The following is a 16,049-nucleotide window of genomic DNA, read 5'->3' as shown; positions in this document are numbered from 1 at the left end:
TAGCTGCTAAACCATATTTTTGTGACAGGGTACTAGAGCTGGGGCTGTCCTATTCCACCACCTTCCTGATCTTAAATCACTCTCTTTGCTTCTTTGGAAGAGAAACAACAAAATAGAAATTGAAGGAAAGAAGGATAGAAAAGGAGAGGCTTAAGAAAATATATTCAGTTATTTAAAACAATGGCTAATTTGATAAGCTCTTGAAAAGTCCACTTGCTTTCCTTTCAGATCTACAGAATATAACTTATATAAAATATATAATAAATATTCATAAATATTAAATATTTTACATGATCAGATATAGGATTAATAGACAGGAAGGAATTCAGGGGTGTGAGACTAATATGCGGAAGGGGAGGAAATTCCCCAAGCTAATCAAAGTCCAACTATTGTTAAAAATAAATCTTCAGTACCTCCTCAGCTGAGAAAAAGAGTGAACAGGACAGGGAAAGAAAGCAGTTGAAATGTACACAGATAGGAGAGAGGGGGAGAAGGAGGAGAGAGGGGGAGGGGGTGGGGAAACAAAGAAATAAAAGGATTGAAAAAGCCGCAGAGAGAAAAAAAGCAATCCCAATGTTGTAATGAAGAAATTCTATAATTTTGTATGATAGTTCTTTGCTAAATTAAAACTAAGCCTACTTGTATTTTTCATGTTCACATAAACAAGCTAGAATGTGAATACACACACAATATGGATTGTATATTGAGCTTTGGCTAACCAGATGGTGCTTCCTAGGCTTAGGTACAAGGGAGTGGGTGAGGTAGGAAAGTGGAAAATTGACTCATTTGGGAGACATACTGAAACCAAATGGGGGGGGAGAGAGAGAGAGAGAGAGAGGGAGAGAGAGAGAGAGAGGTGAAAAATAAGACGCTCTAACAAGAAAGGTAGTAGAGCAATCAGATTGCATGGACCTTTGGAGACTCTTTGGGGAAATTTGCCTTTTACTCTTTGAGAGATGGGAAACTATTGGGGAGCCTTAAGCAAAAGAAAGACTGAATCTGACTTTTATTATAATAGACTCATTTTGGCTGGTATGCTAAGAATGCATTGAAGGGGACAAGTACAGAGGCAAGGCACATTAGGAAGCTATTACAGTACTCTAAGTAAGAGATGATGGTAGCTTAGTCCAAAGTGGTAACAGCGGAAGTGGTGAGAAATGCTCAAATTATAAATATATTTTGAAGAACTGTCAATGTATCTGTGCCCGTGTCTGCATTTGTGTATGCACACATGGAAACATGTACGAGGGAAGGAGAGGGAGTGGTCGATGATGTTAAAGATTTGGAAGAATTTTGATTTGTGCTCCTGAGAGCTACCATTTACTGAGATAGGAAAATCTGTTGGAAGGGATAGTTTGGAGGGGGTAGGAAATGGAGACAGTAAGAGCTAAGATTTGGACATGTTAGGTCAAGATACCTATTAGATCCCCAAGTGGTGATATCTAATGGGTAATGGAATATATAGGTGTAGAGCATTATAGGGAACCCTAGGTTTGCCATATCAAAGTACCATAAACTGAATGGCTTAAAACAACAGAGATTTATGTCTCCTAGTTCTGGAGGCTAGAAGTCTGAAGCGAAGGTGCTGGCTGGGTTGGTTGCTTCTGGAGGCTCCTTTTATACAGTAGAGGGAGAGGGGGAGGGGTCCACTGTAGTGCTGACCAATGACTGAGCAGGACCACTGACGGGTCGCTCATTGACAGTTGCTCACCTGGGGGAGGGGCCCACTGCAACACTGACCAATGGCTGAGCGGGGCTGCTATAGCTCACGCCTGCCCCACCACTATTACAATTCCCCACTGTCAATGTCCATTCCACAATCTTGTGGGAAAAGGGGTGACGATTTTTCTGGCTACTTCCCACTGAACAGGGGAGATGAGGGGGTGATTGTGAAATGGAATTGATCAGTTTTGGGTCGAGAATATTCCTTAAAAATGTTAGTAAGCAATACAATTCTTTTTATCTACAACCATTTGAACCTGATGAAATTCCTTCTACAATGAAATTTTAATCTCAATACTTACTTTTTTTTTTTTTTTTGCAGTACGTGGGCCTCTCACCATTGTGGCCCCTCCCGTTGCGGAGCACAGGCTCCGGACGCGCAGGCTCAGCGGCCACGGCTCACGGGCCCAGCCGCTCCGCGGCATATGGGATCCTCCCGGACCGGGGCACGAACCCGTGTCCCCTGCATTGGCAGGTGGACTCTCAACCACTGCGCCACCAGGGAAGCCCAATACTTACTCTTTTTGAAGAGCAATCTTAAGTCTTCTAAGGGTTCATAAACCCATTGCTCTCTAGGCCTGTCAGGAGTTGGGTCATTTTCTGATGACAGTGGTGCTGCTTTAACCCGAGTGTGATGAATCCATGGCTTTACTCCAGCTAACTTGACAGATGAGTGTGTGATAAGTAATACCACATGTGGTCCTGTCCACCTTGCGATCAGCTGGTGCTCAGTCCCTTGTTCCCTCCAGGTTTTAAGGAGGACTCAGTTTCTGGGCTGGAAAGGATGTAACGTTACATCAGTTGTATGGGCACACCTGCTGGCAACAAACTCATGAACAGAGGTTAGTATAGTGCCCAGAGCTTTAACATAATTGGCAACTGCTAGATCTTTCAGAGCATTTATAGATTCTCCCACCTGGGCAGACACCTGGAATGGCCTACCATACAATATTTCAAAGGGTCTCAATTTAAGCCTGCTTCTGGGAGCCACTCTGATCCATAGCAGGGCAACTGGCAAGGCCTTATCCCAAGTTAAATTAGTCTCTTGACATATTTTAGCAATGCTCCTTTTTAATGTATAATTCATTCTCTCGTTTTTTCCTGTTGATTGTAGTCTCCAGGATGAATGTATCTTCCAATTCATTTGCAGTGCTTTAGCCACTTGTTGGGTTACCCTAGAGACAAAAGCAGGCCCATTATCACTTTGAAGGGAGTTAGGCACTCCAGATCAGGGGATAATGTCCTTAAGGAGGACTCTAACCACTTTGGAGGCTTTTTCTGTCCTGGGGCAATATGCCTCCACCCTTCCTGAAAAAGTGTCCATAAATACTAGCAGGTACCTGAAATTTCCTGTGGCTCAAGGCATTTGAGTAAAGTCTATTTGCCAGTCCTCGGTGGGGTAGGTTCCTCTGTGCTGAGTCCCCATCTGGGGAAGTGTGACAGCAGTCTTTGTGTTATTTTTAGCATAAATCATGCAATTCTGAGTGACTTGCTGGATGGCCCTTTGTAGGTTAGGCCCCATTATATATATTTGAATCTGTTGTACTTTACATTTCTAGCCAAGTGAGGTATGATCGAGAGTGAATCCCCACTCTTTGGCTCTCTCCTTCTCCTTCTCCTTTCCTGAATACACTGACTGGTATCTTGACAAGTCGATCTGTGGGAGAAGTGACCCTATCATGGATTGTTAACCCCATTCCTTTGCTGCTTTCTTTGCAGCTAGGTCAGCTAACTGACTGCCCTTTATTATATGAGTCTCACCCTTCTGGTGGCCTGGGCAGTGCATTACAGCCACTTGTGAGGGCTTATGGACTGCTTCTAATAGTGACAGGATTTCAGAAGCATGTTTTATGTCTTTATTGTTTGAAGTGAGAAGCCCCCTTTCTTTCCAGTTCACCCCGTGGGCATGCACCACAGAGAATGCATAGTGAGAGTCTGTGTATATATTTACTTGCTTCCCTTTAGCGAGGAGCGGGGGGGGGGGGGGGGGGGGGGGGGCTCTTGTCAGAGCAATGATTTCTGCCTTCCCAGCTGAGCTCCCTGGGGGCAGGGCTTCTGCTTCAACAATCCTTTCAAGGGTTACCATCACATACCTAGTGCATCACCTACCTTGGTCCATGAAGCTGCTTCCATCGGTGAACAATTTCATATCTGGTTCAGCCAAGGTCTGCTAGAATACACTAGCTTGATGATTTCTAGGCAGTCGTGCTCTGGGGATTGTGCAACATCAATCCGGAGAGATGTGGCTGGATTTAGGGCTGAAGTGACCTGAAGTCTTACGTTGGGATTGTCCAGGAGAATGGCTTGGACTTTCCCATTCTCCCCGAAGTCAGCCAATAGCCCCCTTTCTGCTCCAGTAAAGAAAGGACATGGTGAGGAACATACACAGTGGTGGGTTGCCCCAGGGTAAACTTCTCAGCTTCCTGAAATATGTCACAAGTAGCTGCTACAGCTCGAAGGCAGAGGGGTCATCCCTTAACAGTCTGTTCTAGCCTGTCTTGAGAAGCAGGCAATAGGTTGAGGGCTATTCCCCGGAGTTTGAATTAACACCCCAAGACTTATGCCTTATCTCTCATGGACATACAATTTGAAAGGTTTCTTTAAGTCTGGTTGTTCCAAAGCCAGGGCTGAGACTGACTTTGTTTTTATTGTTTCAAAGGCTGTTTGGCATCCTGTAGTCCAAGTAAGGGCCTCAAAATCATGTCCCTTTAAAGCCTCACAGAGGGGCTTTACTATGAGCCCATAGTTTGGGATCCAAACCTGACAGAACCCTGCCATTCCCAGAAACCCCCTCAGTTGTCTGCAAGTCTTGAGTGTTCCCAAGCCTGCAATTTCCCGTTTTCTGTTACTCAAAAGACCCCACTGTCCTTGGGAAAGGACAAAGCCCAGATACGTGACTTGTTGCTTACATATTTGGGCTTTTTTCTGGGAGACCTTATATCCACAATTGGCCAAATAGTTTAGGGTTCTAATGGTATTTTATAGACACTTATCATATGTAGGGCCTGCTATAAGCAAATTGTCCCATATTGGAGTATAAGTCCTTCATCCAATATTAAGTTTCTAAGGTCCCTAGCCAACATTTCCCCAAACAAGGTAGGGGAATTCTTAAATCCTTGAGACAGGACTGTCCAACAATACTGTTAGACTACCTGTATTTCTGGGTCCTGCCATTCAAAAGCAAACAGTTGCTGTGATTCTTCTGCAATAGGAATGCAGAAAAAAGCATCCTTCAAGTCCAAAACTGAGAACCAGCTGTATTCTCCCAGAATAGTTGTAAGCAGAGTGTATGGATTAGGTACCACAGGGTGCAGATCTTGGACTATATCATTAATAGCCCTCAAGTCTTGGACAAAGCAATACCCGGCTGAGTTTGGCTTTTTGACCAGGAAAATAAGGCTGTTATATGGGGACAAGGTTTATTCAGTCCTATTTTCAAAAACTTTTCGAGAATTGGCTGAATTTCCTTTTGGGCCTCTTGCCTCAGAGGGTATTGTTTTAGATTAGGTGTCCCAGCATCCCTTTTCAATGGGATTTGTATCGGCCATGTGTTTTTGGCCTTCCCTGGGGTGCCATCAGTCCATACTTGTGGCCTCACCTTTTCATAGACCTCAGGGGGAAAGAGCTCTGTCTCCTTTTCTGGGACATCCATAAGTGCCATCTGTAGGCTTATAGCGTACTGTGGTGGGACCCTGATGTCAAGCTGTCCTGGCGAAAAAGTTAAGTTACTAGAGCATTTAATTTACAAAGGAGATCTCGGCCCAGAAGAGTGACTGGACACACTGGCATATATAAGAAACTGTGTTTCAGGGTGAGGTGCCCTAATTGGCATTCTAGAGGTTGTAAGAAAACGATTTTGTACTTCTCCAGAAACTCCTGTGACCAGGATGGATTGAGATGTTTTCTGTGCCACCTTGGTGTTTACCACAGAGTATGTTGCACCTGTATCTATCAGAAAGTCAGTCGACTTGGCCCCCACTGTCAAAGTTACCTGGGGCTCCTGTGGGGAAATTGAAATTGGACGCCTCAAGTCCAAGGGAGCCCCGGGCCTCTTCATTCATTATCAGAATGTTCCTCCCTTTCTACCATATGAGAGGCTCCTATCTTTCTTTTATTGTTTTCTTTCTTATTCTTCAGCCTAGGGCAATCTTTTTTCCAATGCCCTTCCTCCTTGCAGTAAGCGCGTTGTTCTCTCCCCAGTGGTGGCTTACCTCTCTCCGGGTTAGTAGCCTTCCGGAAATCCAATGCTGCTGCCAGCAAAGCGGCGTTCCATCTTGCATCCTCTTGCTTCTGTCGTTGTGCCCTGCTGTTGAACACGTTAAAAGCAACGTCTACCAATTGAGAAGGGTTCATTCCAAGTGCACCATCAAACTTTTGTAATTTTCTTCTTATACCTGGGGCACTTTGCCCAATGAATGTCACATTTACCATTCTCATATTTTGGGGGGCCTCAGGGTCTGCATCAGTGTAGCACCTATAAGCCTGATAAATTCTTTCTAGAAATTCTGATGGATCCTCATTTGGTTTTTGGTGTATCTCCTGAATTTTGTCTAAGCTCTTTTGCCTGGGTACTCCCTTTCTAAGACTCACTAAGACACATTTCCTATAATGTTCTAGAAGCGGCATGCCCCCATTATTAGGATCCCAGTCAGGCTCAGCAATACGAACTGCCAGATTTGCTTCTGGAGCTTCATCTGGATCTGGTAGATGGAGCTGGTGTGATTCCTTTCTAGCCTTGTCAACAACCATCCTTCTTTCAACCCCAGTAAGCATCATATTCATAGGAGTGTGAATGTCTGCCCAAGAGGGATGGTGAGTGGCAAAGATAGAAGTGAGAAGTTCAGTCATATGGAGGGGGTCCTCTTGGTATGTAGGGTTATGGTTTTTCCAATTAATCTGAAGTTGAGAATGGCTTGTGCATCCATAGAAACACAGTTTGTTGGCCATCTGCACTAAGGCTTCCTATGGGATATTGGCACAAGGGAAATTGCCCTGCTCCGAAAGTGGCTCCCAGTCCAAATTGGGTGGCCTGTTGGGTCTTAGATGGTGACACCAAACCAGGCCCCTGTGCCACGAGGGTTAACATAGAAACTTCTAATTGATCCCCATAAGTAGGGGAAACAGGGGGCCATGAATATGTTGGTGGCATGGGGGTTGTCGGAACAAGTGCTGTTGCAGTCTGCTCGGCCAGTGGAGGAGCCAGGTTGGCCAGAGGGGGTTTTAAGTTTTGAAATAACATGTCCTCACTCTCACTTTCCCCCTCTCCCTTTTGTAGAACAGGTTTTCCCTTAGTTTTCCTTTCAGACAGCTGTACCATAAGGTGGCAGCTATCTGACTTCTTTCCCTCCTGATTCAATAGCATAAATACTTCTACATATGGAATCTCATCATTTTTACATGCTCTTTCACAAAGCAATTGTAATTGCAAGATTGTATAATAATTAAGTGATCCATTCAAGGGCCATCACTCTCCTGATCCTAACGTATATTGGGACCACACACTATTACTATAGAATATCATCTCTTCCTTAGTCATAGGCCCATAGCTGTATTTTGCCCATTTATTTAAGATACACCCCAAGGGGCTTTCCTTAGGGACAGATGGAGTATTTCCCATATATATAAGTTCAAGAATAACGAAACACAAAAAGCACAGGCAAATTCCAATACCAAAGACACAAACAGATTCCATCATGAATGAACGCAAAACAAAAGCAAATGGGGCTTCCCTGGTGGCACAGTGGTTGAGAGTCCGCCTGCCGATGCAGGGGACACGGGTTCGTGCCCCAGTCCGGGAAGATCCCACATGCCGCGGAGCGGCTGGGCCCGTGAGCCATGGCCACTGAGCCTGCACATCCAGAGCCTGTGCTCCGCAACGGGAGAGGCCACAACAGTGAGAGACCCGCGTACCACAAAAACAAACAAACAAACAAACAAAAAAGCAAATGAACACAAAACAAAAGCAAATAAATCAGTTCACAAATCAGGTAGAGTCCAACAGCGATTTCCCTCTCCAACAGGGTACCCCAATCAAATGAACAAATTGGCTTGTCCCTTAGAGCAAAAGCCCAAATTGAGAGGGGAAAATGTTCCCTGTTGTACACACCAGAGTGACTTACCCTACTATATGGAGCCCATCGGCTCCCAAATGTTGGTTCCTTGCTCCAACTACCAAGCGCTGGGGCAGCCGGTGCCACTTCAGGGAATTTTGAAGGGAAGATCCTCAGGACAAGTGGACCCAGCAGCTGCTAGGGCCTTACCCGAAAATTCCCCAACCTGGGCTGGCTGGCCACAAGCAGAAAGGCTCCTGGCTAGCTTTGCCAAAAATTTGTTACCAAGCCCAAGCTCATTCTGCTTGCCACACAACAGGCCAATAAATCAGATCAGTTGTTGGAGCAAGGAATAACAACCAGTGGTTGAGTGGGACCACTAACGGTAGTTTGTTGACAGTTGATTGCTAACGGTTGCTTGCTTGGGGGAGGAGCCCACTGTGACACCAACCAATGGCTGAGCGGGGCTGCTCTAGCTCGTACCTGCCCCACCCCTATTACAGTCTCTGCCTCTGTCATCACACATCTCCCTGTGTCTCTCTCTTCTTTTGAAAAGAGAGCATCAGTCATAGTGTATTAGGTCCCATCCTACTCCAGTATGACCTCATCTTAACTAGTTATATCTGCAACAAGCCTCTTTCTAAAGAAGGTCACATTTTGAGGTATTCAGGGTTACGAATTCACCATATCTTTCCAGGAGACATAGTTCAACCCATAACAAGTAGGAAGCCCAGGCAGAAAATATACATTGGGGCATTATCAAAATTGAAGATATTATTTAAAGATACAGGCCTGGATAAGAATGCCAAGGGAGTGAGACAGAAAAGAGTACTGAGTCATGACAATCTCAAATGTTGAGAATTTAAAGGAACCAGCAAAGGAGATTGGACAGGTCATGATGTAGGAGGGAAACCAGAAGAGCAACATGGCCTGGGAGTTTGGTGAAGAGATTCATTCCAGGAGGATGGAGTGCTCAATATGTAAAATGCTTCTGACAAATCCAGCATAATTTTATAATTAACTGATAATTAACTATTGGATTACAGAGTTGATGGGAGGGTATAAAGTTAATACTCCAAAAACACTCAAAGTTGTTTGGTATATAGTAAGAGCTTAACATGTGTTCACTCTTATTTTGAAGAGGGGTGATGTAGGCCAGCCCATATTCTGCTATGTGAACTTTAGGTTTTAACCCAATAAATCCATTCAAACAGTAGAGCATAGTGGTTAGAAAGCATAAGCTGTGGAGCCAACCCATCTGGAGTTGAATTCAGGCTCTCCTACTTACTAGCTGGGTAATCTGCAAATTGCTCAGTCTCTCTTTGCCTCAGTTTATTGACCCATAAATGAGTATAACAATAGTACCGACCTCATAGGGTTTTTGTGAAGATTAAATACTTTAAGAATGTTACATAGCAAATGCTATAGAAGAGATTATTTTTAATTATTATTTACATGAGGACATTAATATATTTGAATGAACTCGTGTCAAAATTGCTCTGAGAAAGCTGTGTTGGTACACTGCTAAGCATATATTTTTGTAATAGGGACAGTGCGGGCACACTAATGGTCCCATTCCACCAACAGTCAGTGTCACACTGATCCCCACAGTGGCAGTTTCCCTGGGTCATTTTCCTCAGGACTGGCCTCGTTTATGCGCTCTCCCCATTTGCCCCAGCAGTTGCCGCCCAAGGCCTGGAAGAGCAGTGCGCTGCAGCAGCCTCAGGCACACACACACATTGCAGCTTGTCGTCTTGGGTGAGTCTGAGTCTGGGGTGTTTCAGGTCTCCATGCAGGCACACTGACAGGTAGACCAGCAGACCAGTGGAGATGGCAATGTTGTGACTGTGAATTTGGGAGACCCTCTGCTGGTGTGAAATGCCAGTTGAAGGTGCTGCGGCTGGAACATTGTGACCTTGTGATAGGGATGGTCGCTCATCGCATCTGACGTGCAAGGCCCCAGCACAGGCATTGTGGGGGCGCCTCTGGCAGCAAGGGGAGGCCAGGAAGCTGGGGTGTTTGCCCTCCCCAAGGTCAGGGAGGACAGGAAATGGCCCCGGAGGAAATAATGCAGCTGCCTGGCCTGCCTGCTCCTACCAAGTCCTCCCCGAGGTAGGGCAGTGCAAGCCTGGACAGACGGGCCGGCCGGGACTACCACACTAGGATACAGGATTTGACACGCTCCCCAAATGGTCCCTCCACGCCAGTACAGGGGACATTTGGTGCCCGGGCCCGGGGCCCAAGATGCCGGCCTCTGCCCACCCACATGCCAGACATCTGTTACTGGATGGTGTGAACCCCTCAGCTCAGGTGCTGTCCACGCCCCTGCAGTGCCCTCCTAGGATGTAACAAGGGCAGGGCAGGTGTGCAGTGGTTAGCATGAGACCCTTGCCATGGGGTTCAGAGGGCCCACTCAGACAACAGTCAGCTCACAGGGGTCCTCGAGTCAGAGAGTGTGGTGAGAGTGTGGATGGCGGCCCTCTCCCCAGGCCCTCCAGGCTTTCTGGCCTCAGGGCGGTGGGTGAACTGGGGGGCCTGGCAGGTAAGCTGGGGGGCCTGGGGACAGGCTGAGGGCTGTGTCCCACAGAGCTCCAGAGCCCCCTCTACCACTGCCCACTGGCCAGGCTCAGGCCTTGAAGCAGCAGTGAACCTCTCCCCCTTCCCCGCCTCAGCAACGTAATGGTGGTGGCAGTCTCCATTCGTCACAGTCCATGGAAGCGTCAGATTCTCTCCAGTTTAAATAAAGCCTGAGGGCCAGCTGGGTCCTGGGCGCCTGGCTCTGTCAGTGATGATGGCTGGGCAGGGTCCGGGGACCTGGCCCTGCAGGCACCACCAGCTGAGACCTGCCTTTTCAGCTGGGCCTGGGCACTAGTGGGAGGACCCAGACTGGGTGCTGGATGAACATTCCCAGACAGGGTGACCGGCCTGCAGAGTGCCCCCTCCTCTTAGCTAGGACCTGACCTCGGAGCCTTGGAACCTTGAACATGTAAATTGAGCGGTAATGACATTGCTTTGCTTATGGGATTTGTTAAAAGCTGCAAGGAGGCATGGAGACCGAAATAAATGCCTCCCCTTCCTTTTCTTGTCAGGACAGAGAATAACATTTATTTTGGTGGAGGTTTACAGGAACATCATGACCTGACCATGACCTGACCTCAAGAACAAAGGATCTGACACCAAGAAGTTTGCAACAACTAACCACATCCCTCCCTCACCTTTCCTATAAAAGGGCTTTGTGGAAAGCTTTTGGGGAGTTCGGGGTTTTTAAGGCGTGAGCCTCCCATCTCCTTGCATGGCCCTGCAATAATTCTTTCTCTGCTCCAGACTCCGATGTGTTTCAGTATTGTTTGGCGTCACTGTGCATTGGGCACACAGACTTGCGTTTGGTAACATTTTCACCAAAAAATAAAAAAACCCACCTCTGTACTACTTCATGATTATTAAAGAGATCTGGTTACATGTACCTGAGAGGTGCTGCAATGTCTTGTTTTGAGTATAAGGTTAAGGAGCTTTGTGAACTGAATTGGGGCCCACCTTGATCCAGCAATGTTTATTTGGCTGCATAATGTCTAATTTTACTCTCCAGGAGAATATGTCGTCATGACAACCCACTTCCATCTCAAGCGAAAAATTGGCTACTTTGTGATCCAGACCTACTTGCCATGTATCATGACTGTCATTCTGTCACAAGTGTCTTTCTGGCTCAACAGAGAGTCTGTCCCTGCCCGCACGGTCTTTGGTGAGTGTTGTTTTATGGAGAATGTGGCAGGGGCAGGGGTGAGGAAGGTGGAAGAACCATTACTGGAGTGAATGTGAGGAACACCTGAGCCCAGCATTAGTAACTAAGTCACTGGATCTTGGTGTTTCTAGCAACTGAATTCTTTAAAGGCAGTGGTAATAAGAGTGTTGGAGTATTAAGATTTACTGAAATGCTTCCTGTCTCAGTCAGGTTTGCTTCAGGAGCTGGAGAGGGACGGAGCCTTCAGTGAAAAGGAGAGGAAATTAGTGGGCAGAGCTGGAGAAAGTGAAGGGTGGGAAACTAAGCTGGCAACAGAGAAGTAGATTGGGGCTTTCTTATGACCCATTTTTTTTTATAGGACCATCTGACTTTGCTGCTTCTCCTCTAGCCTTTTGAAAGTATGAATTATCTGATATTCAGTAAGAGCTATACAGAGTTTGAAGGTTTTTAAAATAGTACTTAAAATTAGAGAAATTTTCTTCAATAGGAATTTACTGTTGTCTAGGAAGAGATTTGCATGTCATTAGCACTTTTCCCTGGGGGACTTAAAGCACATAAAACATTTTCTGCCTGTTTTTCCCACTGTAAGATTGTTTTTTAGGAGATAAACATTAATTAACTCTTTTAATCTACTAAACTGTCTCCATATACTTGGATACACTGAGTACTCACAAAGAAGACTTTTCTACCGATATTTCCTACTGATATCCCGAAGCTTTACTGTGTAGTTAGAGAGTAAATGATGTTGTTTCAGAAAGAAGAAGCATTTTAGGTCAGGTAGAAGAGGAGACAGTAGTGGAGGACCTGTAAAGTAAGAAAAAAGAAAAAAAATTAGAAGGGTGTGATATCATGGAAGTCAAGAGAGGTGAGTGTTTCAAGAAGAAGGGAGTAATCCTCTGGGGTGAATTCTGTGTGTTTAGGTAAAATGTAGATAAAAACTGTTGGGTATCATGATATGCTTGGGTGCTAATGATTTGAAAAGAACAGTTCTAGTGGAGTTGGGGGAGCAGAATCTATATAGGAGTAGATTAAAGATGCCCAATTTTTGGAAATATTACAAACTAGATACCCTGAAAAATCTTCCTCTACAAAATCCTAAGAAAAGCAGATAAAATATAGAAAATACTCTTTTTTAATATCTGAACTCATAAGAAATGAAAGAAAATACTCAGTGGCCCAAATGGAAGAAGGAAGTGAAAACTGGAATGTTAATCACATGAGCTTATACTGTTGTAGCAGGAAAATGGATGGATAGATGGACTACTAGTCTTGGTAGATAAGAATTTGAGTTTTAAGGTTACACAAGAAAGACTTTTAGCCTGAGTGAAATTAAGGGTTAGAACTAGGGCTGTCGTAGGCTTAATAATGGCCCCCAGTGATACCCATGTCCTAATCTCTGGAATTTGTGAATGTTAGCTTAAAGGGCAAGAAGGACTCTACAGATCCGAACTAAGTTAAGGATTTTGAGATGGGGAGAATATCTTGCATTATCTCAAGCAACTTTAGTTGAGTGGGACAGACATTCATTATCAAAGAAGCATATTAGACTTTTAGAAGTGCTCAAAGGAAGTGAGGAGGGCAGTCACAAAAAGACTTTGTAGAAGAGTCTTGAAAGAGAAGCACTGGGTGGCAGGCCTGGACCTCTTTTAAAATGCCAAACTTCTTTGTCCATCCATGAAGTGCACCAAATGCTTGATTGAGGGTCCTACCAGCTCTGACTAGCTAAGAGCTCTTCACAAGATGACAGTTTTAATTAAGCCTTAGAGACTAGAGTTCTAAACATCTCTACTGAGATATGGCACATAAATACTTGTGTTGCAATATAGTTCCCGCCATCCATGCTTTGGCACTGCTATAAATGCGCGAGTGTGGACAATTGCATTTGCTGATAACCATAAATGAGATAATTTGTTTCTTCTGTGAATCACTTCTTGCTCAGTGTGATCAGAGGGTTACTGAGCCTTAGATCCATTCTCAGAATTTACCAGGCTACAAATTCAGATAGTTTGTTATGAGGTGCTAGCTGTATGGCTAATTCCTGACAGGGCTTAAAATGTGTTTTTTCTAACTCTCTGCCTAGTTTGTGCAAAGGTGCTCCTTTAGAATCTGTCTGCTGAAACTGTATTAAGTCTTTTCCAGTCTGGATTTTCATTTATATAGTAAATATGTAAGTAAGGTACTCAAGGAATCAAGATATGAAAAGAAGGTCCAGAGGCTGCAGCACACATGGCTGTCTCTCTGGGTAGAGTTAATAGTTAATAGGCCATATCTGCTTGCTTCTCTGTGTAATATCTCTCACCCCATTACGACTACCTTCCATGCCCTACTTGACCCAGGCTCATGAGGGTCACATTCCCCGTCTTCTTGAGGAATCAGAAGGAGGTTCTGACTATTCCTTCTTCCTCAATTCTGGATGATTTTGGGTACACAACTGCACCATCAAAATTCTGGGAGAGACAGTAGGGAATATTCATAGATGGGGAGAAAAAGGCAAGGAGAGATTAAAGAAATTGCCCAAGATACAAAGCAAGTAAGTGGCAGAACTGAGGACTTCCTGCTTCTAGTGTAGATATTCAAGACTAGAATACTCTTGCTAACAATTATAAAATTACTATTGTTAAAATGTGATTATAATTAGACTACTATAATTAATTATATAATTATGGCAATACTATTGTTAATAACAAGAGTAAAAATAAGAGTGATGTTAATTATAGAAGCTGCTATTTATTGAGTACTCTGTGCCAGATATTGTGCTGTGGGCTTTATGAACATCATCTATCTCATTTGATTCCCCAACAAATCTCTGAGTCTGGTATCATCACACACATTTTACATATGACAAAACTTAGAGGGGTAAAACACCTTGTTCAAGGTCATATTACAAGTAAGTGGGATTGCCAGAATTTGAGTCTATTTCAGTTTGACTCTAAAGCTCATATTGTTAACCACAACACTATATAGCTCATATGTATATCTAATATATGAACAGATTAGAAATAAATTTTTAATAGAATTTAAAAGTGAATAAAAGAAAGCCTTAAATTTAGGTTAATAAACACCACCAAGAAAAAGAATCAATCCATTTAAAAGCAAGCTGTGGTTTGGCAAAACTCATAAGAAACAGATGTTAGAATAGTTTTAGTTGTTCACAAATTCAATAGGACCTAGACTGTGATGCAGCTGAAGAACAATTTTCCACAATAGTTTGTTGTGTTATTAGGAGAATAGTGTTCACAATAAGGGAAATGAAACTCCTACTAAGCTCAGACTATGTCCTGAGTCTTGGGCTCAGTTCTGGTCTGTTCAGAAGATAACTTACCAGAATGGGGAAGGAAGAGAAATGAAAGAAGGAACTGGCCATGTTCTGGAGATGAACAGACACACAAGGAACTATGGCCACCCTCTCCAACTCTCTGAAGTCCTGTCCCAGAAATGAAGAAGCAGACTTTTCTTTCTTGTGTCGCCAGAGAGAGCTCTGAGATCAGTCAGTGTGTCAGGAGTTAGAGAAAGGCAGGTTTCAGTTCATAAGGTAGATTTTTCTAATTAGAAAGCTCTCTTACAATGAAATAGGTTACCTACTTTTCAATGGAAATGTTTAAGCAGAGGTTAGAGGACAACTTTTAAGTGCTATACTGGAGATTCCTATTCCTGTGATAATTGGGATGGGGTGGTTACTAGGCAGAACCATTCTGTTTTGACATTCTCTGGTTTTTACTTTAAAGGGGCCATTTTGGGTGGGGTGTAGCTCCTCCTTTCAAGCAGGAAGTTGGTGATATCATCAGATATACTCTAAATGTCTTTCACTGGCAACTGGTTGTCATTTTCTCTCTCCCCAGGTGTCACCACTGTTCTCACCATGACCACCTTGAGTATCAGTGCCAGAAACTCCTTACCTAAAGTGGCATATGCGACGGCCATGGATTGGTTCATAGCCGTCTGTTATGCCTTTGTATTTTCTGCGCTGATTGAATTTGCCACTGTCAACTACTTCACAAAGCGGAGTTGGGCTTGGGAAGGCAAGAAGGTGCCAGAGGCCCTGGAAATGAAGGTAAGATACAGGAAGGGTGGGGGCTGGGAAGCACTCCCTGAGAGAACTGTATTGGAACCAGGAGTGGGCAGCCTGCAGCCTGTGGGAACTGGCCAGGGCTGTGTGCTATTCACTGGGGTCATCAATCCAATTCTCAACTGGAGTGCTTCTTGGCAGTGTGGAGTGTTTGCTGGGGGCAAAGAAAAGAGGGTAGGTATCATGGAGGGCTGATGTCTTGTGGTGAGGGATCAAACATAAGTGTGATACTGCTGAACCCAAGGGGAACCTGTTGTACCCAGAAGAGTGGACTTTATCTTCAACCCAGAAAACAGTCTCTAGGGCCACTTCTGCCCCTCACTTTTCCAGTATGTTCCCATTACCATCAAACAAAAGTGATCATCATTCCTTCTATGTCTTTGCTTATTTTTTACTCTCTACCTGGAATGTTCTTTTCTTATTTTCCTGCCTGATAAAGACCTGCTTAGTCTTTAAGACCCAGATGAAGTGC

The 16,049-nt window shown here is 44.5% G+C and overlaps 1 protein-coding gene across 2 annotated transcripts in view; it reads left to right on the top strand.

Moving 5' to 3' along the window:
- Positions 1-16,049, top strand: part of GABRA3 (gamma-aminobutyric acid type A receptor subunit alpha3) — a 154,724-nt gene that overhangs the window by 123,034 nt on the left and 15,641 nt on the right. Inside the window, exons 7-8 of one of the 2 annotated variants that reach the window (XM_027097958.1) lie at positions 11,359-11,511; positions 15,351-15,562. In XM_027097958.1, the coding sequence (XP_026953759.1) occupies positions 11,359-11,511; positions 15,351-15,562 (365 nt within the window). The remainder of the gene's footprint in view (positions 1-11,358; positions 11,512-15,350; positions 15,563-16,049) is intronic. The other variant, XM_027097959.1, reaches the window with a different exon arrangement.

Source organism: Aethalodelphis obliquidens, unplaced genomic scaffold, assembly GCF_003676395.1.
Source record: "Aethalodelphis obliquidens isolate GAN/ISIS:26980383/991018 unplaced genomic scaffold, ASM367639v1 scaffold118, whole genome shotgun sequence".
NCBI classification, from domain to species: domain Eukaryota; kingdom Metazoa; phylum Chordata; class Mammalia; order Artiodactyla; family Delphinidae; genus Aethalodelphis; species Aethalodelphis obliquidens.
Note: the sequence above shows the minus strand (reverse complement) of the source record. Positions and strands in the feature narration are given on the sequence as shown.